This window comes from Pogona vitticeps, chromosome 10 (genome assembly GCF_051106095.1).
Source record: "Pogona vitticeps strain Pit_001003342236 chromosome 10, PviZW2.1, whole genome shotgun sequence".
NCBI classification, from domain to species: Eukaryota; Metazoa; Chordata; class Lepidosauria; order Squamata; family Agamidae; genus Pogona; species Pogona vitticeps.
In genome coordinates this window covers 14,277,092-14,304,709 of record NC_135792.1, presented here as the reverse complement: position 1 = coordinate 14,304,709, position 27,618 = coordinate 14,277,092, and the positions used below count along the sequence as shown (strand labels likewise).

The 27,618-nt window shown below is 41.9% G+C and overlaps 1 protein-coding gene across 2 annotated transcripts in view; it reads left to right on the top strand.

The window, feature by feature from the left end:
* SLC7A10 (solute carrier family 7 member 10) overlaps nucleotides 1-24,129 on the top strand; it is a 116,990-nt gene extending 92,861 nt beyond the window's left edge. Inside the window, exons 3-11 of one of the 2 annotated variants that reach the window (XM_078380359.1) lie at nucleotides 8,499-8,650; nucleotides 11,209-11,334; nucleotides 12,087-12,240; nucleotides 13,554-13,677; nucleotides 13,964-14,067; nucleotides 15,780-15,876; nucleotides 17,164-17,313; nucleotides 20,700-20,857; nucleotides 23,858-24,129. In XM_078380359.1, coding sequence (XP_078236485.1) covers nucleotides 8,499-8,650; nucleotides 11,209-11,334; nucleotides 12,087-12,240; nucleotides 13,554-13,677; nucleotides 13,964-14,067; nucleotides 15,780-15,876; nucleotides 17,164-17,313; nucleotides 20,700-20,857; nucleotides 23,858-23,924 — 1,132 coding nt within the window. In that variant the 3' untranslated portion in view covers nucleotides 23,925-24,129. Of the gene's footprint in view, nucleotides 1-8,498; nucleotides 8,651-11,208; nucleotides 11,335-12,086; nucleotides 12,241-13,553; nucleotides 13,678-13,963; nucleotides 14,068-15,779; nucleotides 15,877-17,163; nucleotides 17,314-20,699; nucleotides 20,878-23,857 lie in introns of both variants that reach the window. The other variant, XM_078380357.1, reaches the window with a different exon arrangement.
* Nucleotides 24,130-27,618: the final 3,489 nt, after the last annotated feature.

Below are 27,618 nucleotides of genomic sequence, written 5' to 3'. Positions count from 1 at the left end.
AAAGCCCACCTCATAAGTTTGCTATTGTGGGTTTTCATTGTCTTTAACCATTGCAATGGTGAATGGTCAGTGCACAGAATAAAATGTCTTCCCCAGATGTAAGGCTTGGCCTTCTGGATCGCGTAGACTATGGCCAGGCACTCCTTTTCCACGGTTGCCAAATGTCTCTCACCTTTCCTACTCAGGTAGGACACTGGATGCTGGTCACCATTTTCATCCTCCTGGCAAAGAACTGCTCCTACCCCGCTGTTAGACGCATCGGTGTAGATGATGAACTCCCGGTCGAAGTCTGGAGCACGCAGCACTGGATAATGGACGAGCGCCTCCTTCAACCTCTGGAACGCCTCCTCACAGTCGCTGGTCCACGGGATGCGGTCATCAGCCTTCTTTCGCGTCAGATCGGTCAGCGGCGTCGCTATCTCGCTAAACCTCGGGATGAACTTTCTGTAGTAGCCCACCAACCCAAGAAATGATTTGACTTTTTTCTTGGTGTTGGGTCTAGGCCAGTCACGAACTGCTTCTATCTTGGCCTCTAGGGGTTTGATCACTCCTCCCCCTACCATGTGACCCAAGTATTTTATTTCTGGGCTGCCCCGCGGCAGTTTGTTCTCCTTGCAGAGCCTAGGCCAAAGCACTCCCTCCCCTGGGTTAAAGTGCCTCTCCCTGCCTTCCTGGTCATCCCAAGCTTTCTTTCTGACCTTCTGAGCTTGCAGGTTTTCTGCTGCTAGCTCTAGGTTTCTCTTTAGGTCATTCCTTAAAGAGTCTATATATGTCACAACGTCTTGTGGGTCATCCTGGGTGATCTGCTCCCAATTTTGTTTGATCAAATCAAGGGGCCCTTTCACCCTTCTCCCAAATAAAAGTTCAAACGGACTGAACCCGGTACTGGCTTGTGGCACTGATCGATAAGCAAACAAAAGGGATTGCAGCTTCTGGTCCCAATTGTTTGGATTCTCTGCCAAGTAAGCCCTAATCATGCGCATCAGAGTCCCATTGAACTTTTCCGTTAACCCATTACTTTCAGGGTGATATGCAGTGGTTTCCTTGTGTTTAATTCCACAGATTTGCCATAACCGTTTCATGAGCTTCGATGTAAACGACGCGCCCAAATCTGTGATTATTTCTGAGGCAAATCCCATCCTGGACATATACCCCACCAAGGCATCTGCCACTGTGTTAGTTTCAATGTTAGTCAAGGGTATGGCTTCAGGGTACCTCGTGGCATGGTCCACAATGGTGAGAATGAACCTGTTCCCCCTCTTTGTGGCCTTGGGCAAAGGTCCCACTATATCCACCCCTATGCATTTGAACGGAGTGTCAATCACAGGCAAAGGGCACAACTTTGCTTTGGTCCTGTCGCGGTTATTCCCCTGCCTTTGACACACATCACATTGTTTACAGAACTCCCTGATCTGCTTCCCTATGTCAGGCCAGTAAAAATTCTGTGTGATTCTCTGCTGTGTTTTGTTCACCCCTAAGTGTGCAGCAAACATGTCAGAGTGCCCCCTTTGTAAGATCATGGGGCGATACTTTTCAGGTACCACCAGCTGACTTCTGATCCCATCTCCCCCTTTTGAGATATTCCTCAGGGTCTCTCTATACAAAATCCCCTTTTTCTCCAGAAATCTCACTGGGGTTTCAGGTGTTAGCTGGGCGTCAGTCACCTGTTCAAAACACTTTTGGAGAGTGGCGTCTGCCTTTTGCTCCTGTCCAAATCTGCTGTCTGTGGTTAAGGTTTCCACCACAGCTTCTGAACTCCCCTCTGCTTCCGTCTCTGGCTCATCATTACCCCCCTGAACTGTCCCCGTGGTGGCTTGTGAACGTGTAATCACTAGCACCCGTTTCACATGTTCAGCCAGGTCATTTCCCACGAGCACGGCTGCTGGCAGAGTCGATGAAATCGCTAGCCGCCAAACTCCCCTCCAGCCTTGAAAGTTCACAGGTACCTCCGCTATTGGCAGTGAGATTACTTGCCCCTCAATCCCTGCCACCTTCATGCTCTCATTTGGGATCACATATTCCCTAGGAATAATATCTGGATGGCACAGGGTCACCTGAGAACAAGTGTCCCGCAGCCCCCGATACTGACGGTCAAGTATTCCTACGTCCACCCCTGCTGTCTCAAACAACTGAGAATCTGTTCTCACCAGCAGGCAGCGCCTGACCTCTACAAGAGGACCATTTTCCTCAGCCTGATCAGCAGATGTAGCTGTTCCAGATTGAGTAGCCATGGCAACAGGCTCCCTCAGTGACAGTGAGCCTTGCTCTTTCTGGACACAGAACACAGCTTTTGGCTTGGTTCCACTCGAATCCTGAGGCACAATTCCTTTTAGCTGCTTTAATTTCTCACACTCTGAGATTAGATGGCCCTTTCCCTGACAGAAATAACATTTTCTGGTGTATTTTGATTCTCTCTCATCTTGTTTTGGTTTTCCCTCCAAAATCTGAGGTCTTGGTTTCATTTCTGAGGGCTTCCCTTCACCATGGGCCCCTCCCCCTTGCTGCAATTTCTTCCCTTTTATTCTCAAATCCAGCTCCTTTCGCTTAGCCTCAAACTCAGCCCTGATCTGTAAAATTTCTTCCTCAGCCCTAGCTTTTATCTCTTTTACTTTTTCTTCAGTCTTATCTCTGATTTCTTTTAATTTAATGTCTTTTTGCTGAGTATATTTTTCAAGATCTTGCTCACTTTGTCTGACCTGAGCCTCATACTTTTCCTTCTTTGACATTTCTTCCACTGATAAATTGTTAATAAACTTATTTAGGAAATCCAATTCCAATTGTACCATTCTAATTTGGTGTTTCAGTTCCATCTCTTTTATCCTCATGGCCATTCCCCTTTTCTTGGCATCTGCCTCTGCCTGACAGATTTCAGCTGTTTCTCTGGCCTCTATTTCAAATTGCCTCATCCTCAGTTCATGCTGTTGGGCTATGAGCATTTTCCTGAGTTCTGGGTTCTGTTCTCCTGTGCTGTCACAGGAGAACAGCTCTTTCTGGACACAGAACACAGCTTTTGGCTTGGTTCCACTCAAATCATGAGGCAAATTTCCCTTTATCTGCTTCCATTTCTCACACCCTGAGATTAGATGGCCCTTTCCCTGACAGAAATAACATTTTCTGCTGCACTTGGAGTCTTTCTCCTCTGGTTTTGGTTTTCCCTCCAAAATCTGGTTCCTGGACTGGCTCTGCCCAGAAGTTTTATCAACAAAATGGCCGCCCATTTTTGGCAGGCTCTGAACTAACCCTTTGGAGTACTTAGGGTCCCATGTTTCCCTCATGTTTTCTTCAGAATAATTCAGGTTTTGAGGTTGTGCCTTAACCTGTGTGCCTTCTTTTGGTTTCTTTTCTAGCTGCAATTTCTTCTCTTTTATTCTCAAATCCAGCCCCTTTTGCTTAGCCTCAAACTCAGCCCTGATCTGTAAAATTTCTTCCTCAGCCCTAGCTTTTATCTCTTTTACTTTTTCTTCAGTCTTATCTCTGATTTCTTTTAATTTAATGTCTTTTTGCTGATTATATTTTTCAAGATCTTGCTCACTTTGTCTGGCCTGAGCCTCATACTTTTCTCTTTCCGAAATTTCTTCAACTGATAAATTGTTATTTCTCTTATTTAGGAATGTTAATTCTAATTGTGCCATTCTAATTCTGTGTTTCAGTTCCATCTCTTCTATCCTCATGGCCATTCCCCTTTTCTTGGCATCTGCCTCTGCCTGACTGATTTCAGCTCTTTCTTTTCCTCTTATTTTAAGGTGTTCAATTTGTTCCTCCTTCTCTAGTTCTTTCATTCTGAATTCATGCAGTTGGGCTCGGAGCATTTTTCTGAGTTCTGGGTTCTGTTCTCCCGTGCTGTCCTCCTGCACTGAGCCAAATTCATCCTCAGAACCTTGGTCCACCTGTGGGTCTTTCACTTCACCCATTTCTGCCATTTGGCTTCGAGTCAAGGGCATAATCCCCCCCCAGAACAGGCTGCTTTCAAAAGTCAAGCCTCAGAATAAAGCGACCACTTTTTTTTTCTCTTTTGCCTCAGAACCAGCCTTCTATAGATTGCTGCTGTTCTTCAGCACTAACTTGCAACTGTTGCCAGCCAGAGTCCAACCCCCCTCTGCTAGGCCTCTCAGCAGGCAGGCTAGACCACTGCTACTTCACACAGTTTTGCCTCAGCTTTTTTCCCGCCAAAACAGGTTGCCTCAGAGCTCCCTAATCTAGTCTCCCCAGTTGGCACGTTCTTCCACTAGCGCACCTCCCCGTGAGGTACGCCTAGAAGATTACCTACGCGCCCTCAGATTGTCCCTGACTAGACCCCCCTTGCTCTGGGCACTCTTGCCAAGGCTTTGCTGGACCACTGGACAACTGGACCAGTCGTATCCCACACGCTGGACACCAATCAATGTGACAAACCCAGACCTACCGGGATATGCCACAGTTTCACTAAGCTGCCACCAACCATTCCCTATAAGAAGTCACACAGACCAGGGATGGATTTTTAACAAATAAAAGAACAAGGTTTATTTAAATAACACACAGGGAAAATAAAATGATCAGGTGAATAAGATACAGTAACGTGGCTTAGTCTCAATCATACATACACCAGTTTGGTTCACACAGAACGCATTTAACTAAAGCACAGACCCTGAACCTATCAGTTCTGGCTAACCCTACAGACACCTGAACCTATCAGGTTGGTACTGACTGACACGCAGTAGTACCCTGTCTGACACACAGACTCCCACACCAGCTTCTTCTCTCAGCTCTCCTCCAGCTTCTTCTCCAGCTTCTCTCCCAGCTTCTCCTTCTACTAAACTGCTCCACACAGGATCCACATATATATACAGTACAGCCCCTCCTCCTGATGTCCCGCCTTCCACTCCCCCTAGGATGGAACTTTCCCTCCAAACCCATGACAGACAGGTAACATCAGTGCTGTATGTAACAAGCCAAACAGATTCTTTATCTGATTTCTATTTGATTTGTTTGATTTCTATACTGCCCATCTGGCAGCCAAGGCCACTCTGAGTGGTTTATAATGGCTAAACAGTAACAATAACATAATCACAGAACATGACATAAATAAATTATAAAAGTGTGAAACAAAACTGCCATAAAATACAAGAGACATAATAAAATACTGTACAATAAAATGAAATAATATGAAAAGCATGGCGAGAGATTATGTTGTTGGAAGCACTATTGCATCAGGATGTTATTTGATCTGGAAAGGCCTATCGAAATAACCAGATTTTTAGTAGTTTTTTAAAAGGGCCCAGTGAAGGAAGGAGCCAGGTGGACTCTGGGCAGGAGGCTATTCCAGAGCTGCGGAGCTACCGCCGAGAAGGCTCGATTTCTGGTGGTTGTTTTCTGGGCCTCTCTCGGGGTCAGGACTCTCAACCGCCCTGCCTGTGACAATCTTACTGGATGGGCAGACCTAACAAGAAGGAGGCTGTCTGCCAGATATCGAGGTCTGCCAGATAACTTTTTAGGGCTTTATAGGTTAATGCCATCATCTTGAATCTGGAATGGAAGCAAACAGGTAACCACTGCAAGGTAGCCAGGATGGTGGGAGTACAGTGGTGCCTCAGTTTACAAACTTAATCCGTATTGGAATGGTGTTCGTAAATTGAAGTGTTGAATCAGCATTTCCCATAGTAATGCAATGAAAACCGATTAATCCGTTCAGGCTGTTTTTTGTTCTTATGTTGAGGCGCCATTCTTAAGTCGAAACATTTGTTCCAATATGAACTAATGCAAAGCCGGTTAATCCGTCCTCTACCACTATTGGGAGAATTTTTTTAAAAAAACCTAAGATGAACTTAGGTTTTAAAAAAGGGCAGGAAAGAGGGAGGGATGGAACAATGGGGAAAAGAGGAAAGAAAGAAAGAAGGTCATCACTGGGGCACACAGACCCCCCCAGACAAAGTTTTGTGCTGTTAAGCCCAAAAAGAGAGCATTTTAAATCCAAAAGACTAAAATGCCATAGTACACAAACCCTAGGAGCCACAGAATCCAGCAACCATTATTCCAGCAAACAGACTCAGCACAAAAAGAGAGCAGAGAGAGAGAGACAGAGAGAGAGAGAGAAGACCGGGGAGGGGGAGACTTGAGTCTGAACTCCATTTTAGAGTCCAGCAGCTAGCACAGACCTTTGCAAAATCTTTTCTGATTTTAAATCTAAAAGACTAAAATGCCATAGTACACAAACCCTAGGAGCCACGGAATCCAGCAACCATTATTCCAGCAAACAGACTCAGCACAAAAAGAGAAAGGGTCTACAAGACCCATCAGAGCACAGAAACATAACCCCTCCAGCTAGCCCAAACCCAACAAGTAAAATCCCTGTACAGTAAATACTGTCTACTCAACCAGAACAGGGAGTCTCTCTGTTTTTTTTTTAAAGTCAATAGTCCCAAAATCAAAAATTTAGAAAAAAGCCAAAAAAAAAAAATACAGTACGGTACCAGGCAGTACCAGGCAGTCTGAAGTCTTTCTCTGTATCCACTCTCTAACCGCTGGGACGAGCGAGGAAGCAGATAAGCAGCCTCTTTGCTGGCCAGCAGTTAACTGAAAGCTCAAATTTCACACTCCCCCCACCTCCCCCACGGGTTTTTTAGTTTGTAAGTTGAAGCTCCGTTTGCAAGTCAGAGCAAAATTTTGCGAGTGGAGCTGTTCGTACGTTGAAATGTTCATAAGTAGGGACGTTTGTAAGTTGAGGCACAACTATGTTGGTATTTTCTAACCCTATTCAGTAATCTAGCCACCATGTTCTGGACCTTTTGCAGTCTCTGTAGCAGCCCCAAGGGCAGCCCCACGTAGAGGGCATTACAGTAGTCTAATCTCAATTATGTGAAAGTATCATTTCCCCTTGGGCTACACAGCATTTTATCTGTTCCTAGTCAAACAGGTATTGCAGGTTTTTGAAGTAGGGCCAAAAACTGCCACATTGTCAAATGCCACCCTTTGAAAAACCACAAGTAAAAGTGACATAGATGTATATGCCATTAGCGAAAAGTAGGTCCATCCACTTAGTTCATAATTGGCCACAGTAAACTCTCCCTACAGAAAAGTGCTCTTCCCTAAGTCAAGTACTAGATTTTGATCCTATCATGGTCTGATCACATTGTTGGGAGCATGGTGAAGTCACAATCTTAGCCTTACGTTGCTACCTCTTCCCTGGGCCAGCCCTACCATTAGACAAAGAGAGGCAGCAAACTTGGCGTGTCATGAAAGGGCAGCAAATTTAAGTTTTTTACCTTGTTACTGAATCTGCCAGGGCTGGGGACAAGCACTTGTGCCCAAATAGCCTAGCTGGTTCAGCTACTAGGAAACTTGACAGATGAGTTGCAGAGGGCGGAGGGCATTTATTGCATCATTTCCAGCAAAAAAGAAAAAAGTATGTCTTTGCTAGTCCAGCTTTTCTGTTCCCCAGCTGTTTGAACATTTCTATGGAAAGCTTTGATCTCTCCCTCACATCATGAATGCCATCACGGCTGTAACTAATAGCTGGAGTGCAGCAGGTGGAAAATGGAAGTGGAAAGCAGAAGATGGAGTAAGCTTGTTTTCTGTAGCTCCAGACATGTAACTGGGGTTTTATAAGATTGACATATGTATTTTATCATCTGTAGTTAAAATTCTGCATGCACTATAACTGATTTTTCTAACTAATGTATATTTTGGATTTCACTGTGAAACAAATTGCTAATGAACTATCCACCCAATTACAGGTATTCATTCTAAAAATATGTACTCAATAGTTGGACTATGTTCTGTCTCTCAGTCTGATCCTACTTCACAGGGTTGTTGTTAAGGTGCCATGGAAGAACTTCACTTGGAGCTGACCACTAACATATGATGTCCTACTTCAATGGTTCCCAGCCTTGGGTAACCCAGGTGTTGGACTAGAGTTCCCAACTCTGGGAGTTGGAGTCCAAGAAAACCTTGGTTACCCAAGGTCAGGAGCCACGGTCATTCAAAGTCCTTCCCCAAGCCTCACCCTCTCATTGCTTCCTTTGGTGCAAGCACTAGTCAGCCTGGCCTACCTAATGCAGCCTGTAATTTGGGAATGGTGACTGTGTGGCTCTTCTCATCATTGTTGGATTCCCATTGTTGCTCACCATTATTTGTGCTGGCTAAGACTGACGGGAGATACAGGCCAGCAACATCTGGAAGGCCAGACATTTCTTGCCCCTGCAATACCCAGGTGTTATTTCTTTGCTCTCCCCTTTTCTTCGCTTTTTTGCTTCTAGTGGTTCCCCAGGCTGAATTTTTCTCTGGGTAATATGCTCTGTTCATACTGATGGTGCAGTATAGATATGCATGCCACCCTTTGTTCCAGACCCCAGTACAATTTTCTAAACATCACATTAGACTGGCTGTCCTTTGTGGCCAAGCACAGGCAGTTCATGACAAAGGAAATTTGTCTGCAGTCCGACCTGTCACTAGGTGATAGCTAGAGCTGGTTCGTTTAATAGGAGAGCCATATTTTGTTTGTTTGTTTTTTCTCTTGGATGCAGGTTTTTACTGCTATGGAGTGCAGTGCTTATAATGTATCCCACCAGCCTGGCTGTTATTGCTCTGACTTTTTCAAACTATGTCCTACAGCCAGTGTTTCCTAATTGCATCCCTCCCTACAACGCCTCCAGAATCCTCTCCATGGTGTGTTTATGTGAGTACTTATATCAATAATCCTTTCCCCTCTACACATAATGGCTGAAGTCAGGGCCAGTGCAAATCAAACTACAAGCAAAAATGGCTACCTCATTCAGGCTGCTCTTCCAAGGGTACCCCTCCTCCTCCCTACTTCTCTGGTTGCTGGTGCCACTAGTCACTCATCACTTCCTTCTCAAACCCTGGGAAGTTTTCTTGATCTGTGTTGTGAGGTGGTGGACAAAAACCCGTAACTCAAATATACAACTTGTCCCTTAAAATGGCTACAGTGATAGAGGACTGGAGGATAGCACATGTCACGCCAATCTTTAAAAAGGGAAGGAGGAGGGACCCAGGAAACTACAGACTGGTTAGCCTAATGTCTGTTCCAGGGAAGATGGTGGAAAGCCTCATCCAAGATAAAATCTTAAAACACATAGAAGAACAAGCTTTGCTGAGGGAAAATTAGCATGGCTTCTGTAAGGGTAAGTCTTGCTTCACAAAACTTTTAGAATTCTTTGAAAAGGTCAAGAGGCATGTAGATGCGGGCAAACCAGTGGATATTGTCTGTTTGGATTTTCAGAAGGCATATGACATGGTCCCTCACCAAAGGCTGCTGAGAAAACTCCACAGTCAGGGGATAAGAGGGCAAGTCCTCTATAGATTGATAATTGGTTGAGAACCAGGAAACAGAAAGTAGGTGTCAATGGGCAATTTTCACAATGGAAAGAGGTGAAAAGCGATGTGCCCCAGGGATCTGTCCTGGGGACTGGTGCTTTTCATCCTGTTCATAAATGACCTGGAGACAGGGATAAGCAGTGAGGTGGCCAACTTTGCAGATGACACAAAACTTTTCCGGGTGGTGAAGACCAGAAGGGGTTGTGAAAAGCTCCAGAAGGATCTCTCCAAACTGGAAGAATGGGTGGCAAAATGGCAAATGCATTTCAATATAAGAAAATGTAAAATAATGTACATTTGGGCAAAAAAAAATATCAAAACTTCAGTTATCAGTTGATGGGTTCTGAGCTGTCCATGACGGATCAGGAAAGAGACCTTGGTGAGCTAGTGGACAGGTCATTGAAAGTAATGCATTGTGTGGCGGCAGTGAAGAAGGCCAGTGCCAAAGAGGATTCAAAATAAAACAGCCAACATTATAATGCCATTGTACAAAACACTGGTAAGGCCACACCTGGAGTACTGCATACAGTTCTGGTCGGTACACCTCAAAAAAGACATAGTGGAACTGGAAAAGATTGTGGTGATGGCATCTGGTTTAGATGCCTTGAAAAGGGGATTAGACAGATTTCTGGAGGAAATGTCCATTGCAGGTTACAAGCCATGATGGGGATGTATAATCTCCAGGCTTAAAAAGAAGGTACCTCCAAATGTCAGATGCAGGGGAGGGGTATCAGGAGACAGGTATCTAGTTGTCTCATGTGCTCCCAGAGGCATCTGGGGGGGGGGCACTGTGAGATACAGGAAGCTGGACTAGATGGGCCCTTGACCTGATCCAGCAGGGCTCTCCTTATGTTCTTAACTCTCAAAATTCAACAACCAGCATGGCAGTATTGGCTGCAGTGTTCTGAAAGTTGTAATTCAAATGACAGACTTTTCCCAACCATTTTAAAGCAGTAATGTTCAACCTTTTCATTGTCAGGATCAAAGACAGACAGATATATTGTCCCTTTGTAAGATTTAAGAGCAAGAATGAATAATGCCTATATTGGACCACTGAACTATCAAAAAGAGATGAAGTCCTGACGGACTTTTTTTTTAATCGCCAGTTTTCCCCTCCCTCCCCTACTTCTAAACATGCCAGAAGTCTTTCGTTACCCCTCTTTTCCCAGTCCACTATCTTGCTGCTGGTAGAGGAACAGGTCTCTCTTGCCATAGAGCTCAACAGATCTCTTGCGAGGGCTTTTGTAATGAATAGCGGGTCAGGAAAAAAAGCAAAAATCAATATCAAAATACACAAATGCAAAGGGAGATAACTAACCCTCTGAACTAGGGGTGGGAATCAGGTGTCCTGTGGGTCACATATTGTACCTTCCCCCCAAGGTTCCAGAAGCAGCATTATTTCTAAATAAGGTGTATTTCCACACATACAACTTTAAAAATAATTTTTTAAAAAACAAAACAGACTTCCTGAGTACATTGGGTTAGGAATTTCCAATTTTTAAAATTTATTTGGGGGTGGTATGGCTCTTCTAAGGTCCTAGGGGTAGGAAAAGCTAACCCCCTGGTATCTAGTCCGTCCGTCCGTCCGTCCGTCCGTCCGTCCGTCCGTCCGTCCGTCCTTCCGTCCTTCCTTCCTTCCTTCCTTCCTTCCTTCCTTCCTTCCTTCCTTCCTTCCTTCCTTCCTTCCTTCCTTCCTTCCTTCCTTCCTATAAACATATTTTTGTAAATCAAATTTGTAAACAAATAAAATGATAATGGTGGCCCTAGCACTATTCACTTATACTCTGGTACATAGTGAAAATTGAAAATGCTCTGAAAGACTATAATAAAATCATTACCTAATTACAAAACAACTACATTCCATTTGGGGGACTGAACTTTGTTTGCTGCTCTCTCTAGCACTCTTGACTTGGGTGAACAGCTCCAGCGTCCGATGGGCTACACGGATCCAGGATATATTTACTGCAGGAAAACTACTGGCCTTAGGCCTTATCATTATTGTGGGTTTCATACAGATCTTCAAAGGTACCTTGTACAAATACTTTTTAATATTAGTACAGTATTCTCAGAAATCAAATATTATTCATTCATTTTAACCGATAGCAATTAATCACCCGACAGCTTCCATTTTGCATAGGGGTGGGCAGATTCAGAGGGTCCAGGGCCAGTTTTTCTCTCTCCAGGATTTGCTGTGCAACACACATACATCCATGCCCAGAACACGCTACAAAAATTGGGTGGCTGTGTGGAAGCAACATAATTTCACTTGCTTTAAATGCAGTATATTGGCTTGCTGCTAAAATATAGCAGTGAATTACAAAAAGCCAAAATTGCTCAAGAAACCACAAAAAGCAAAATGCTTGTCACACCAGATCTGGGGCAAAAGAGTGTCTCGTGCCTAGAGCTTGATCTCTTTTTATGAAGCATCCTTTCCTGACCTGGGGCTGTCTAGACCTTTTGGACCATATCTCCTGATGGAAGAATGGAAGGGTAGAAGACGGCTTTATAGCTGAGGTGGGACACGTTGAGCCCTGCAGACATGATGGTTAGTGGACTGTAACAGGAACGTAGGAAGCTACCTTGGGCAAAGTCAGACCATGACTCCTCTTCCTCCATTTACACTAGCTGGCAGCAACACTCCAGGTTTGGACTATTTTATCTGGAGATATCAGATACTGGAGCCAGGACTTTCTGCACACAATGTACGCAAGACACAATTTGTATCCTTTCCTAGACTGCACTGCTTAGTTAACATTTGCATGCCCATTTGCTTGTAGGAAACTATGAAGAACTGCTGCCAAGCAATGCCTTCAATTTCTGGATGACCCCATCGGTGGGGCATTTGGCATTAGCCTTTCTCCAAGGCTCCTTTGCATTCAGTGGGTGGAACTTCCTCAATTATGTAACAGAAGAATTAGTTGATCCTCGCAGGCAAGTATTTTGTTCTGAGGCTGACATGGGCTTGGAAAGAGACCATTCATTGCACATGTGCCTGGCATGATTTGTTGAAAAAAACAGCACCCATCTGCAATTACAAAACCCACATTCTGGAACTGCAACCAATTATACAAAACAGGCACATTTTCATGTTACTGTTTGTGCATCTGTCATGCACTCAGACCTTTAACATGTCATTTTGTGTGGGTCGGAGTTGTTGGTCGTGGGTGGATGAAGCAGGTAGGGACTCACAAAAGGCAGTAGGCAAGAAGAGTTTTTTTTTAAAAAAAAAAAATTAGCTCATGATGGCATTTGAAGGAACCAGTAATTGAGTGCTAGAGTCTCTAAACAAAACCTGTTAATTTCCAAGCAATGCATTCAAAATTGTCACTATTTTTCCTCTCTTAACTATTGCAGCCTTTTAGACAGGAATAGATACTATTTTGGACTATAATTCCCAGAATTCTCGAGCCATTCTTTCTCCTCAGCAGTGTACAAGGCCAGTTATTTTGGCTCCTGAGGCAAAAAAAATTCCTAGATTTCTCAAATCGTTCTTCCTCCCTAAATGTAAATATACTGTTGTAATAAATGAACAAATTGCTTCTCTTTTCATGACAATCAAAATCTGCTGCCTGAGTCATTTGCCTTCAAGTGGTTTCAATAAAAGCTATGGAGAAGGATTAAAGGCTCTTTCTCTAGATCGAAGTTCTTAGACCATGGTGGTGAATGAAAATAAAAGGCAACATTTTGTAACACTTTAGGCAACTAACACTTTTATTTCACTATGCGCTTTTGTGCATCAAAATCCACTTCCTCAGAGACAGAAGTCCAAATATATGTGCTCTATATTTATTAATATCTCTGTGACCATATGAGAATATAGACAACAAAATTTATTAATGCAGTAATGGGACTTATCAAGCTGTTAATTATTTCAATTAGCTGGTCCTGGCCAGGATAGTAAGTTGTAGGCTAGGTGGACATGACTGTCACTGGAATGCTAATATTTGTTTCTGCAATAGTATTCAGCTTCTGTGTGAAAAGTCCTGCTTGAGTAGCAACATTGGAATACACCGCCAGTGCAAAAGTGAAGATTGCATTTTCTTCATGAAGACCCCAGCTTGCTCAACAGAGCAACACAAACCGATTTTATTATGTTGATGGGACTTTTCACTCATGAAAGCTCAATGGGATACTGGCCTTAGATTTTATCCCAGTGACATTATTTCATCTGTACAACTCATCCAGTAATTACATGTGCATGACAATGGTTGCTATACACCCATGGTTGTTGTTTTTTTAATTAGGAATCTACCTTGTGCCATATTCATATCCATCCCGCTGGTGACATTTGTGTATACATTCACCAACATTGCATATTTTACTGCCATGTCGCCCCAAGAGCTCTTATCGTCTAATGCTGTTGCAGTAGTAAGTAAAACATTCACTGAATATTTACAATTTTTGTATTATTGTTGTTTTGTTCTTGCAGCTACTATTTTATATATGCATCATGATGATGATATCATTGTCATCAGCGTCATCCTTGTACTCAGCTTGCATTCTTCTTCTTAATATTCTTATTACTATTCTGTTTCTATTATTATCCATATTCTGTGCTTTGTGTTGTTATTTTTATGATCATCTTCCATGTTCTGTGCTTTACAGTTTATCTTTCCGTTTTTGTTGTTGTTGTTTTTTACCTTTGTTCCTTTAGACGTTTGGTGAAAAGTTACTGGGCTATTTTTCCTGGGTTATGCCTGTCTCTGTGGCACTGTCTACATTTGGAGGAATAAATGGATACCTTTTTACCTCATCAAGGTTAGACGAAGTACGATTATTCTTTTCCTCAGTACTATCTTGTTTCAAAAAGGGTGAGGGGAAAACTTTTTGTTTTCACTGCTGTCTAGAATGCTTTGTTGTGTTTCATGTGTACCGTGTTTCCCCAAAAATAAGACAGGGTCTTATATTAATTTTTGCTCCAAAAATGCAGTAGGGCTTATTTTCAGGGGATGTTTTATTTTTATTTTTTCGTGGACAGCAATCTACATTTATTCAAACACAGTCATGTCATCTTCTTTTGGTTGCTACACAATGCTGCAGAATGGCAGAGGGCGGGGTTCCACTTAACTGAGGCTTATTTTTGGGGTAGGGCTTATATTACGAGCATCCTGAAAAATCATACTAGAGCTTATTTTCAGATTAGGTCTTATTTTGGGGGGCGAAAGGGCACTACTTCCAATACAGTCAGTCAGTCTTGTTTCCTGCCTCATTTTCCTGAATGGCAATTCTGTGAGGTAAAATTAGGTTAAGAAATTATGAGCTGGCAGGGGTAGTGGTGGGAGAATTGAAATCAGCGGAGCCAAATCTAGTGGTGCTGTTGGGGAGAACTGGAGCTGAGTCACATTATGAAATTTTCAGATGAAAGATGTAACACTGGCTGGTTTTAGAACTGGATTAGGCAAACTTCCAGAATATTACACTATCAAAAGCATATGAGAGCTAGGTATCATTTCCAAAATTAGAGGGTGTTTACCTCTCAATACTAATTATAGGGTGTCATAATAAGTAGGATGCCATTTTGGTCATGACACATTTATTAACCTCTGACCCCCTGAGCTGCAGAGCTGGGTCATCGAGTCCAGCCTCTCTCAAGGAGGTAGAGCGGGGAATCAAACTGCCAACCTCTGGCTCCGCAGCCAGAGACCGAAGCCACTGAGCTATCCAGCAGTTATGAGCATCTCATAATTGGCCACAGTGGGACTGCAATGCCAGACTCAACAGGCCTTTGGTTCCAGCTGGCAGAATCTTCTTTAAGACACTTTGAATGAATCTTGGATTTTGAATGGGGAGATGTGAGCTTCAATTATCTGTCAACCTCAAAACTCTCTAGGTAACTGTGAACATGCCACTGTCTTGCAGTCTAGCCTACTTGTAGAGTTGTGAAAGTAAAAAGGAGCAGGAGGTCTGTGGATCACAACTGAACTCCTTTGAAGAAGGGGGTGAATGCCACTAATTGTTTATATGGAGGAAATGACAATTCAGTGATAAATATTTTGAGGTGCAACTCCTGTCTCTGTTGCAAGGTACCAAGGCCAATCTCTGTGTTCTTGTTGCCCATTGTAATCATTAAATAACAGGTTGATCCCCAAGAGGTGGGAGTTGTCCTTTGTCTGAGGGGTCAGTTCTTGGAGTACGCTTGTTCTATCCAGCTATAGTCTCTTCGCAGGTAGTGTGTATATACACGCATATGCCTTCATTCTTGCATATAAAGGAGTGAACAAGAGTATGATCAAAATTGTTGTATAATATACAACAGTCACCTCAAGTTGTAAGACTGAGGTGTGAAATATGTTTCTTATCCATTAAGTGAAACTCTCAGATGGCACATCCTTTTACCCATATCAAACTTTTCCCACTTGAGAGCAATGTCTTTCACTGGCCAGAGGAAAATGAAAACTCCAGTGCTGGCACATATTGAAACAAGACATGCAGTCCATTCCCTCATTAAAACTGTGTGTTTTTCTTTTCAGGTTGTGTTTTTCTGGAGCCCGTGAAGGCCATTTGCCCAGTTTATTGGCTATGATTCACGTCAAACATTGCACCCCAATTCCAGCGCTTCTTGTTTGTGTAAGTATCATAGTTTCTCTGATATTATATCGCTTTGCAGTGCTCATACTAGTGGTATCAGAGCAAAGGGACAAAAATATGACAAGGGGATCTGTTTGACAGGAGCTTTTAGCAGTAGATTCACCCAAAGAAGGAGGAAATGCAAGGTAAAATGTTGCTTGTTAGAATTACGTACAGCTCCCTGAATTCTCAGCCTGCGACCATGAGCAGTAGCTATGAATAGGGATACAATGAGTAGTAAACAGATTTTTTTAAAAAAAATCTTGATAATTTTTGACATTTCACCCCTCCAGGATTCCCTTGCAAACTGAGAAATTACCTAGGCAGCCAGAGAGATAACTGCTGAGCACTAGCCCTAGCCACCAGTTTCTCAGAATGATTGAATTCTAGAGCTGGAAGAGATCCTGAGGGCTCTTCAGCCCAGTTTCCTGCAGAAGCAGGAAATCCAGAGATAAAGCATCTGTGACAGGTGACCACCCGACCTCTGCTTTAAAACCTCCAGTGAATTGCTCCCAATACAATCTATTCCACTGTCAAACAGTTCCTACTTCCTGTATAGGATTTAATTTTGACAGTCCTCAGCTGCCAAAGAATTACCCTCTGGCTTTCTACATTTTGCCCATTTCATTTCAGCCTCTTACATACATCAGTTTCAAATTGTTGTGTCGGTCAGTGTAAGAGGCTGACAGTGACAACAGGGGAATCCTCATAATGAATTCTGAGAAGATTGGTATTAGTTCCTTCATAGTATATAAGGTATTGTGTGCATGATTTCGTGAGGAGAAACAAAGAACATTTTGATGCCAGAAGATTCTGGGGGTGGTGGTGGTGGAATTCTGTAGAAAGCTATGGGATTAAGAAGCACTCTAGCCTTGCATCCCAGACTCTGATTTTACATGATTATGAGGATTCCATTGGATGGCACTAGGACAGTTAAAGTACTTTTAATTTGCTGCAATTGTACAGCATAGATACAGTCACAGCAAAATACATACATATATATAAACACACACACACACATACATACACGTATGTATGTATGTATATATTGTATCCCTATCGAGAGCATTATATATATGTGTGTGTGTGTATGTATGTATGTATATATGTACTGTATGTGTGTATATATAAATATGTGTGTGTGTGTGTGTGTGTGTGTGTGTGTGTGTGTGTGTGTGTGTGTGTGTGTATGGTTGATCACTTTTGTCATTTGGACAGATCTCCTAGAAATACTTCCACTGAAGAATAAATATATAAATATATTTGTTTCTCTTTTCCACCCCCCAGTGTCTGGCTACTGTTGTCATCATGCTGGTTGGAGACACCTACACATTAATCAATTATGTATCCTTCATTAACTACCTCTGCTATGGAGTGACAATCATAGGCTTGATTGTGTTACGCTGGAAGAAACCCAGTCTTTTCAGACCTATCAAGGTGAAAAATATTAGAGCTGTCTGAATGACACTTCTACACCTGTTCTCCTCTGAACAGGAAGAAGACTATAAATACCTCTCACTTCCTTTAATACTCACAAGGCAAGACTACACTGGTTGCTTTCTTTGCAATGGAAGCCCCAAGACGACATAGGATACTGCCTTAGAATGAGCTAGACTACGGCTCTATCTAGCCCAATGTCATCAGTTTTGACAGTGGCTCTGCTGGGTTTCAGACAGAATTCTTTCTTTGGCCAGAACCGCACTGATTCATTATATCAGGAGCTGATTCAGGTTTGAATTGATATAATGCCGTGTGGTTTTTGTGTCAGAGTGTATGTCCTCATGTAAACGGCATCCTCTTATGTTTTGCCTCTGCGTTGTAAGTGGATGGTGAGGGGGGATGTTTTCCAATCCTCTACTTGGTGAAAGGTTCTCTCAAGCCAGGGAGAGGGTCGGCAGGTGACAGCAGTTCCTTCTCACTCTGAAGACCAACTACCCTGCTTTCTCAAACCACCAGGAGCTCCATGGAACTGAGAGGAGGGCACAGTCTGCATTCCGGCCAGGGGACGTTTCCAGGAAGTGATTGGAGGAGCAAGGATCACAAGTTTTAGCACAGCTACGGGGGTGATAGCATCCGTACCAGCCACCTCTTCCACTCTCCTTATGCTTTAAAAAAATTTTTTAATTAAGTTTTAAACCAGTATAGCATTTGATCGAGACTAATTCCCAAATTGAGCCTTACATTCCTTTTTCCTGTTGTTACTGCTAATATGCTTGAAGAATTGATTTTAAAGGGTTTCTAAAATAATTAAATTTTAATTTTCATGTTTTCTTTAATTTATGTGAAACTATGGTCTGAATCCTATTGAATACAGTGGTGCCTCGCTAGACGATGATAATCCGTTCCACTGAAATCACTGTTTAGCGAAATCATTGTCTAGTGAAAAGCTTTTCCCTATTGGAATGCATTGAAACCTGTTTAATGTGTTCCAATGGGGAAGAATCGTCGTTGTCTAGCAAAGATCGGCCATAGGAAAGCCACTTTGTGAACCGCTGATCAGCTGTTTAAATAGCTGTCTTGCGAAGTGTAGGTCCCGAAAACACCCGTTTTGCGAGTGCGGAGGGAGCTCTCAAAATCATTAGCTAATGAAAATCGGTTTCCGAAGCAGGGACCAAACATTGTCCAGCGAAATTGCCCCATAGGAATCACTGTTTTGCGAATCACTATAGCGATCACAAAAAGTCAATGTCTAGCGAAAAAACTATCATGTGGGGTAACTGTATAGCGAGGCACCACTGTATTATAATAAGCCACATTAGAGTAGGCCCGTTGAATCAATGGGGATTTGGTGAGTCACATGGGTTTACTCTTGATATGATTTACTCCAGTAAGCAACAAGATTTCAGCCTATGAATGCTAATTAACAGACCACCTATAAACTACCCCACCTTCTTTTTAAAAAGGGGTTAAAATGGCTAGACAGAATAACAGAAAACAAACTGAATAGTGTTAAACCGAATAGATAAAAGACCTACTATTAGAGCAATGTTTGTTATCTTTGACTTATATTTTACTGGGACCCAATGTCTGAAATCCTGTTGCACAGTTATGCAAAAGGTGTAGTGTTTAGAGTCAATTTGATGTGATTTAAGAAATCTGCTACACACTAAGTCACATATCAAAAAAAATTGTTAATAAATATGTCTATGAAAATTTATTGATTTACAGCAATTCACATCTAAAAATTATGCCTTTTGCCCAACCGTGCAACAGTTTTGGCCAAAATGACTCATAATAATAAGGGCCTAAATACGGTTGTTAATTCTAACTAAACTAGGTCAATTCAATCAATTAGAGAATGGTGAAGCAATACTTTTGTAAATTCCATTGATTCAATGGACCAATTCTGGCTCGATTTGTCAACTCATTTCAAACAAGAGTGAAAATCAGATAAAGGTAAAATAGATTACTGCTACACAAGCAAGCATGCAGAAATAGATATTGTGCAGAAGCAGAATTCAGCAGTCTGTAAGCCAACTCAGAAAACAGGAGTGCCCCAAACAAAAAAAAACTATGTAACTATGAATCACCACCAATTTTGGCACAGGTGTAGCAGTCTGTTCTTGCTCTGTGCCCAATTTGGGGATGTTTGGGCAAATGGTTTTCAAGTTATGTTTTTTTTTTAAGTAAGACTGTTTTTACCCGATGCAGCACTAAGCAGCCTGTAGCTCTGAGTGATTTAAAACAGATCAAATACATCGATAAGACCATTTTTCCCCAGCCTGGAAAAAAATGGTCCTGCTTCATTTTATTTCACAAGAATTCAGCCATTAATGGGTCTAATAGACTGTTTGCAGTTAGTGCTTCTGAAGCCAGAAAAAATGCCTGCTTCCTTATGAATGACTGAACTTTTGACCCTGCTAATGGCATTCAATGACTGTGAAAAGCAGTTAACTCCTTCCTGGCCAACCATTTTTAAGCATTCCTGTTAAAATGTTTAAACAAGATTCACACTTGTTGAAAAACAGCCCTGACAGTTGCTTTGTGTTTGGGTGAGATGTGGTTAACTGATGGAAAAAAGGAGTAAGCTTCTGGGATTTTCCCCTGCATGGTCATTGTGAATGATAATGAGTGGAAGAGGGTACCTTGTAGACCATCTTGACTGCTGCCATTGGTGTTGTGAACCTTCAGGCTGCAATTTGCTATGTAAAACTTGGCATCCTTTTTTCCTGCTGGCAACACAGAGGCACAATATTTTTGCAGCAATATTGGACATTTCGCCAGCTTTTTGAATCATGGGTACAGAAGTACAATATCTCACATACATAAACTGGAGGTTTTTTGAAGAACTGAATAAAAAGTGACATGTGATCCCCCTTTATTTATTGCACTCACCCACCAATCACAATACAGCATACATCACATTCTTACACCAATTCTGTGAAGTAGTTTAGATCTAGAGACAGAGTAACTTGTTCAACTTATGGTACTGTGGGGCTCTGAATCAAGGCCTGTATTCTTCTTCTCTGTCTTCTTCAACCCTGTGTCCATTAAATGTGTTGGATAACAGCCATCATCCACAATCAATCTGGAATGATGGGAATTGTAGCCCAACATGAAGTATGATGGGTTGGGGGAAGGGATTGTAAACAGGGTTTGTGCTACATTAGTTCTTCATCTAGTCAGTGTCACCACATCTTTAATTTGTATGGGGGCAACATAGATTAGAAAATGAACTTCCTTGTAAGTAAAATTGTCTTGACCAGAAGACAGTTGTAACTGATTTAACCATTTCCAAGGCTCTTTTGATCTTTATGGCATGAAGGAAGCTAGGACAGAAATAACAGGCTTATGTACGCTTCCAATATTTTCTTTCCTCTTAGGTAAATCTCCTGGTTCCAATCACTTACCTGATATTTTGGGCCTTTCTCTTGATCTTCAGTTTATATTCTGAGCCGGTAGTCTGTGGAATTGGACTGATTATCATGCTAACTGGAGTGCCAGTGTTTTTTCTTGGAGTATACTGGAAAAACAAACCAAAGTATGTAAATAGGATAGCAGGTAAGAAAAAACCCATGAAAGTGTACATTATGGAAAGTCAATCTGTGTAGCTAAATATGTAATAAATCACATGCTTTATCCAGAAAAAAATATATAGGGCCTGGAATCACTATAGATCTCATCAGCCTATTTATGCATCTTGACAGTGGATTTTAGCTTCAGGCTTTCCAACTCCCAAAATTTTACTTATATGACTAATGAAACTAACTCAAAGTATATTTCTACCCATGCCAAAATATAGTTTTGTTGCTCCATCCCACAGCATTGAGAAAGCAAGATTCCATACCTTCCTTGAAGATTTTCCTGACTGCAGCCATTTTGACTTTGCTCTACAAGTGAAATGATCATAGGTTGCCACTAGAAAGTACTGGAGTTTATGACTGCATTGGGGTGGAGTAGCAGGAACACTTTGTTCTCAGTCTCTGTTGTCCTAAGGTTTGGGTACAAGCAATAGTGAGCCAGTTAAAAACAGCTGTAGAGTGAGGCACACTTGCACACATACAGCCCTACCTGTCTACTTCATTTCCAGTTCATTCTGACATGTAACTTATTTCACTGGAGATAAATCCTTGTATTTACTCCTAAATATGCATCTTTTATAAGATGGTTTTTCCCAAGAAAAATATAATTAAAATATGTGGGAATAAATAATTCATTTGTTTTCCTGCTGTGTTGCAGCAGTGTTCCCACGCTCAACCCACATCACTAAGAGCACTGTACAGAATATTCTGGAGTGTGAGCTTGGACATGTTACAGTGGTGCCTCGCATAGCGAGGTTAATCCGTTCTGGATTAACCTTCGCTATGCTGAAGCATCGTTAAACGGTACAGAAAAGCCCATTAGAACGCATTAAACATGGTTTAATGCGTTCCAAATGGGCCAAATACTCACCGTTTAACGAAGCTTCGTAATGGCCGGCAGCCATTTTCGCGCCCTCGCCTCGCTTAACGAGGGCGCGAAAACGCTGCAGGCGGCCATTTTAGGCCATTTCGCGGCTTCCGGCGGCCATTTTGGCCGCCGAACAGCTGATCGGCGGGGGTCGTTTTGCGAAGATCGGTAAGCGAAACGCTTACCGGTCTTCGCAAAGCGAATTTTTCCCTATGGGAAAAACGTTGTGCGATCGCATTAGCGATCCGAAAAAACGGATCGCTATGCGATTTAATCGTTATACGGTGCGCTCGTTAAGCGAGGCACCACTGTACTTTTTTCTGGACTACATCTCCCAGAAGCCCCCAGCCACTGAACATATCAGGTGGGGGATTCAGTACATGTAGTCTAAAAAGGTAATATGCCCAAACTCTTATTGCCATTTCTAGAGTCTTCGAAAATATATGGCTATGCTGCCTATTGGCTTGGGCTTATCCTACCTGGCTAAATTTGGCCTCAGAACCACAGATGTATACAACATAGGTTTATGCTAGGTCAATCATCCGGGATCATATGCTTTGACTGGCAAGCTACTTAGATTGGACTGGATGGTGTGGTCTAATACCAGATATTGTTTATTTGCTTGTTCATGTTTTGAAAAAAAAAAAATGAAAGGATCATTTGGCTTGATAGTAAAATGTGTTTCCAGTTAAAATCTGCCTGATTTGCAAGCCAAAATAGTTTCATCCATCATCTTCCCCTCAAGTTTTGTATTTTTTTAACATTATTTCAAAAATTGCTTATGATTTTGCACAGGGTGAGCAACATCTAATTATTTAGTCCTGTGATGATCCGATTGTGACAAGTCCAAACTAGAACAGAGCAACTAACTCAATGAGATTATGGTTAGGACTAAAATGGATTTAGACTTGAATCTTAGTGACTTTTTAAAAACCTACTTTATAGGAGAACAAATTAGCTTGTCTCCCATTTAATGTTGCCTACACTGGTTGGTGGAAGTTGTCTTGTGCAGATATGGTTTCTCAACAGCTGTGACTTAATCCTGCTAATTCTTTATTTCCAAATCTGGTGGACTCTGCATGTTTTGGCTTTGTACTCCCATTATCTCTCCCTATTGTCCATGCCAGCTGAGTCTCAAGATGGGGACTGCAGGGAAGAAGAAATGGAGGGCATTACAGTGGGGTCTTGACTTGAGAACTTAATCCGTATTGGAAGGCGGTTCTCAAGTCAAAATGTTCTCAAGTCAAATCTGCATTTCCCATAGGAATGCATTGAAAACCATTCGATCCGTATCTGCTCTTTTCCGTCCATAGAAACTAATGGGAAGCTGCTATTCCGCCTTCGACCACTAGAGGGGGATATTTTGTTTCTTTTTTTCTTAGGTCAAGAAAGGTTCAGGGAAGGCAGGGAAAAGACAGTCCAGGCAGGACAGTACCAGGCAGTCCGAAGACTGTCTCCCAATCCACTCTCTAAACGCTGGGAGGAGTGAGGAAGCAGACAGGCACCCTTTTCACTGGCCAACAGTTAACTGAAAGTTCAAATTTTGCACTTTTCCTGCCTCCCACGTCATTTTTTTCAGTTCTTAACTCAAATCTAAGTACTTAAGTCAAGTCAATATTTTCCTATGAGAGCGGTTCTTAAGTCAAAATGTTCTTAACTCAAGCCGTTCTTAAGTCAAGACCCCACTGTACTTGGTTAGGGAAGGCCATTCTAATTAGCAATGCTGAGAACTGAAGCTTGGGCATTTTGTATTCAATGTCCAACATCCTGTTGCTTAGCATAGTAATTTGTACTAGAGTTGGTCCACTGAACCCATGGTAATTTTGTGCATCAACTCCTCTGTAGGTTCCAGCAATTCAAATGGACTCAGTTGTACTTCAAGGCAAGTCACAGTTAGAGAAGGCCTATTGGTTTAATGGAACTTCTGAGGAATTAACTCACCAAATCCCCTTTGATTCTAGTGCAATTTACTATCCTATGCAACAGGATTTTTGCTTAACTGTGTGGTGTATCACTGAGCTACAGTTTGTCTCTGATAATGATCACTCCTGGTTACTCTTAGACTGACACTCTCCTTCTTTGTACTTCTCAGAATCCTTGACATATTGGGGCCAGAAGGTGTGTTTTGTTGTCTACCCTCAGGGGGGATCCCCAGATGAAGATGATCTACCTTTCTCTCCTCTGCCTCTTCCAGGAAGTGAAAGGACCTTGAAGAAATAATGATATATTTTACACACGAGAAGTAGATTTTTACTGTTGCTGTTTACATGATGATTTTCTTTTGGAAAAGAAGGAAAAAATCCTGAAAATATTTTTCTTGTTTTTTAGAATTCCCATAGTAAAAAACATAAATGAGACACACCATTTTGACAGCTCTTAGCACTTAGTTCTTTTTCCTAAAAAGAAAAAAAAAAGGGGGGGGAGTAAAATAAAATAATATGTTGTTTTCTTTCTGATAATGTGGTGATGCATTTTAAAGGCAGATATATGTATGGGTAATTCATAATGAGAATTACATTTAATTGTTTTTAAAAGTTGGTTATAGATATTCTGGGAAGTTTCAAAATGAGTAACCCCAGAAATCCTCTTTCTACTGTAAGGAAATAAATGGAGCATATTCAGGGGAAAGATCTGACATCATAAAACTCTTCCAAAAGCTGCATTGCAAATCCAGAAATGCAATAGCTTGGATCCAAATTAGATGATTCTAGACACAGCATTTCCCAAAACTGCTTTTGTCACTTGAAGCTGAAGCTAAGGGCTTCCTGAGGTTTCCATCCAAATGTCTGCTTAAAAACTGACTTCTTCAAAGCTACCTGTCTTCAAAAAATCTTTAAAAGTGCTTCCTTTCTGCTGGAATTTTTTTAAAAAAATCAGTATTAATCAAAAACCTCTGACTGGGAAACTTTCACCAGTTTCAAATGAGTGTCTTAACACTGACCTTCCCCCCTCGGGGGTACTACAAATCATGCTTTCAGCAGAAAAAAAGGGACAGAAAGTCACAGGGAGGAAAATGCACTCTGCTAAGGAACATGAGAGGAACATTGTATGGATGGTGGGAGGTGGGGGACACCAAAACCAGCAGTAAAGAAGTACAAATGTTCCATGTAGGGGAGCCCTAAGTTAAATGAAATTAAGTTACACTGAAATCAAGTTATTTTTGACAGCATCAAAATACAACAAAGTTAAATCCAGTTGTTACCTTTAACTACAGTAGGCTCTGAATGAATCATAGAATAATTGAGTTGGAAGGGGCCTATAACGTCATAGAATCCAACCCCCTGCTCATTGCAGGAATCCAAGTCAAAGCAGATCTAAACAGAGTTCTCCAATTTTCTCTTGAAAAATTTCTCTCACCAGCTCCCAAGGCAATTGGTTTCATTGTCATACTGCTCTAACAGGATGTTTTTCCTGATATTCACCCTAAAATTGGCTTCCTATAGCTTGAGCCCAATGTTGTGTTTCCTGCATTCTGGGATGATCAAGTACAGATCCTGCCCTTCCTCTGTATGACTGGGATGATCAAGTACAGATCCTGCCCTTCCTCTGTATGACTACTTTTCAAGTACCGTATTTGAAAAGTGCTATCATATCCACCCTCAGCCTTATTTTCTCAAGGCTAAACATGCCCAGTTCTTTCAGTCTTTCCTCACAGGGCTTGGTTTCCAGTCCCCTGATCATCCTTGTTGCCCTCCTCTGAACTCATTCCAGTTTTTTGGCATCCTTCTTAAATTGCTGTGTCCAGAAGTGGACATAATACAGTGGTGCCTCGCATTACGACGTTAATTCGTTCCAGCGAAATCGCTGTAGAACGAAAACGTCATAATGCGATAATAAAAAGCCCATTGAAACGCACTGAACCCCCTTCAATGCGTTCCAGTGGCCTGGAAACTCACCATCAGCGAAGATCCTCCATAGGGCGGCCATTTTTGGTGGCTGTCTTGCGAGGAATCCATCCCAGAAAACAGTGGGGAGCCATTTTATTTACCTGGTGGCCATTTTGAAACCGCCGATCAGCTGGAGGAAAATTGTCGTTTTGCGAAGAATTGGTTCTCGAAGCAGGGAACCGATCATCGCAAAGCGAAAAAACGCCGTTCAGACCATCGCAATTGTGATCGCAAAAAGATCGTCATAATGCGGTTTCGTCGTAATGCGGGGCAATCGTAAAGCGAGGCACCATTGTACATGAAGTCTAACCAAAGCTGAATAGAGGGTACAGTAACTAGCAACTCACAGGATTTGGAGACTAGACTTCTGTTAATGCACCCTAAAATAACGTTTTTCTTTTTCTTTTTTGCCACATCAGACCGTTGGCTCATATTTAGGGGTTGTTGTTTTTTTGGCTACAAACATTCCAAGATTCTTCTCACTTGTAATATTACTAAGCCAAGTACTCTCCATCTTGTAACTGTGCATTTGGTTTTTTCACCCTAGGTAAAAAAAACCTCTGCACTTAGCCCTGTTAAATTTCATTTTGTTGTTTTCAGCCCAGTGCTCAAGCCTATTGAGATATTTTTGAATTCTTATTCTGTCTTCCAAGGTATTGTCCATTCCACCCAATTTTGTATCATCTGCAAATTTGATAAGTATTCCCTACACTCTCTCATCCACATCATTAATAAAAATTATTATTGCTGTACTGAGCCTTGTGATAACCAACTTGTTACCTTTTCTCAGTTTGAGGAGGAGCCATTGCTAAGCACTATCTGAGTACTATCTGTAAGCACTATCTGTAACCAATTCTGTAAGCATCTGACACTTGTATCCAGCCCACACCTAGATAGCTTGCTAATCAAAACACCATGGGGCACTTTGTCAAAGGCTTTGCTGTAGTCGTACTTTATATTACATCTACAGCATTCCCACTGTCTACCTGGAGTTTTAGTTTGGCAGGATTTGTTCTTGAGAAATGTATGTTAGCATCTAGTTATTACTGCATTGTTTTCAAGATGTTTACAAAGTGACTGCTTTGTAATCTGCTCCACAATTTTACCTCTGATTGATGTCAGGTCTGTAGTTCCCTGGTTCCTCCTTTTTTGCTGTTTTTGAAGATTGGGGCAATGTCAGCTCTCCTCCAATCATCTGGTACTTCACCCATTCTCCAAGATTTCAAGAAAATAGGCAGAGCCTTTGCGATCTCTTCAGCCAGCTCTTTCAATATCCTTCATGCAGTTCATCCGTTCCTGGGAATTTGAACTCACTTAAAGTAGTAAGGTACTTCTTGTCTGTTTGTTTATCAATCTCAAGCTAAAATACTATCCAATCTCTTTGAATTTCATATTTGCCTGGAGGGGCATAGACTGTCCTTTGGGAAAAGACTGAGCTAAAATAGGAATTGAGCATTTTTCCCTTTTCTTTGTCTCCGTTATAATTTTCCCATCCCCACTGAGTAGCTGAGTGACTGGTTTTTTTCTGTCTTTTGCTACATGTATACCTGAAGAATGTTTTTTTGTTGCTTTTAGCATCTCTTACTGACCACAGCTCATTCTTAGCTTTTGCCTTCCTAGTGCCATCCCTGCAATTCTCTGCTACTTGTCTATACTCTTCCTTTGTAGCCTGCTTTTCTTTCTTACTATGTGTCCTTTCTTGTTTTCAAGTCCTTTCTGAGCTTTTTGTGAAGCCACATATTGCTGTCTGTTTTCTTTTAATCATTTGTAGTTGTGCCTTTAGAATTTCCGTTTTTAGAAACTCCCACCCATCTTGGAGTCCTTTTCCTGTTAGGATTTCCTGTCATGGGACTTTGCCTATCAATGTTTATTAAAACTGGCTTTCATAAAATCCTGTGTATACGTGTGTCTACAACTCTGCTTTTGTTTCTTCTGAAATTGCGAACTTTAGAATATGGTCAGTTTC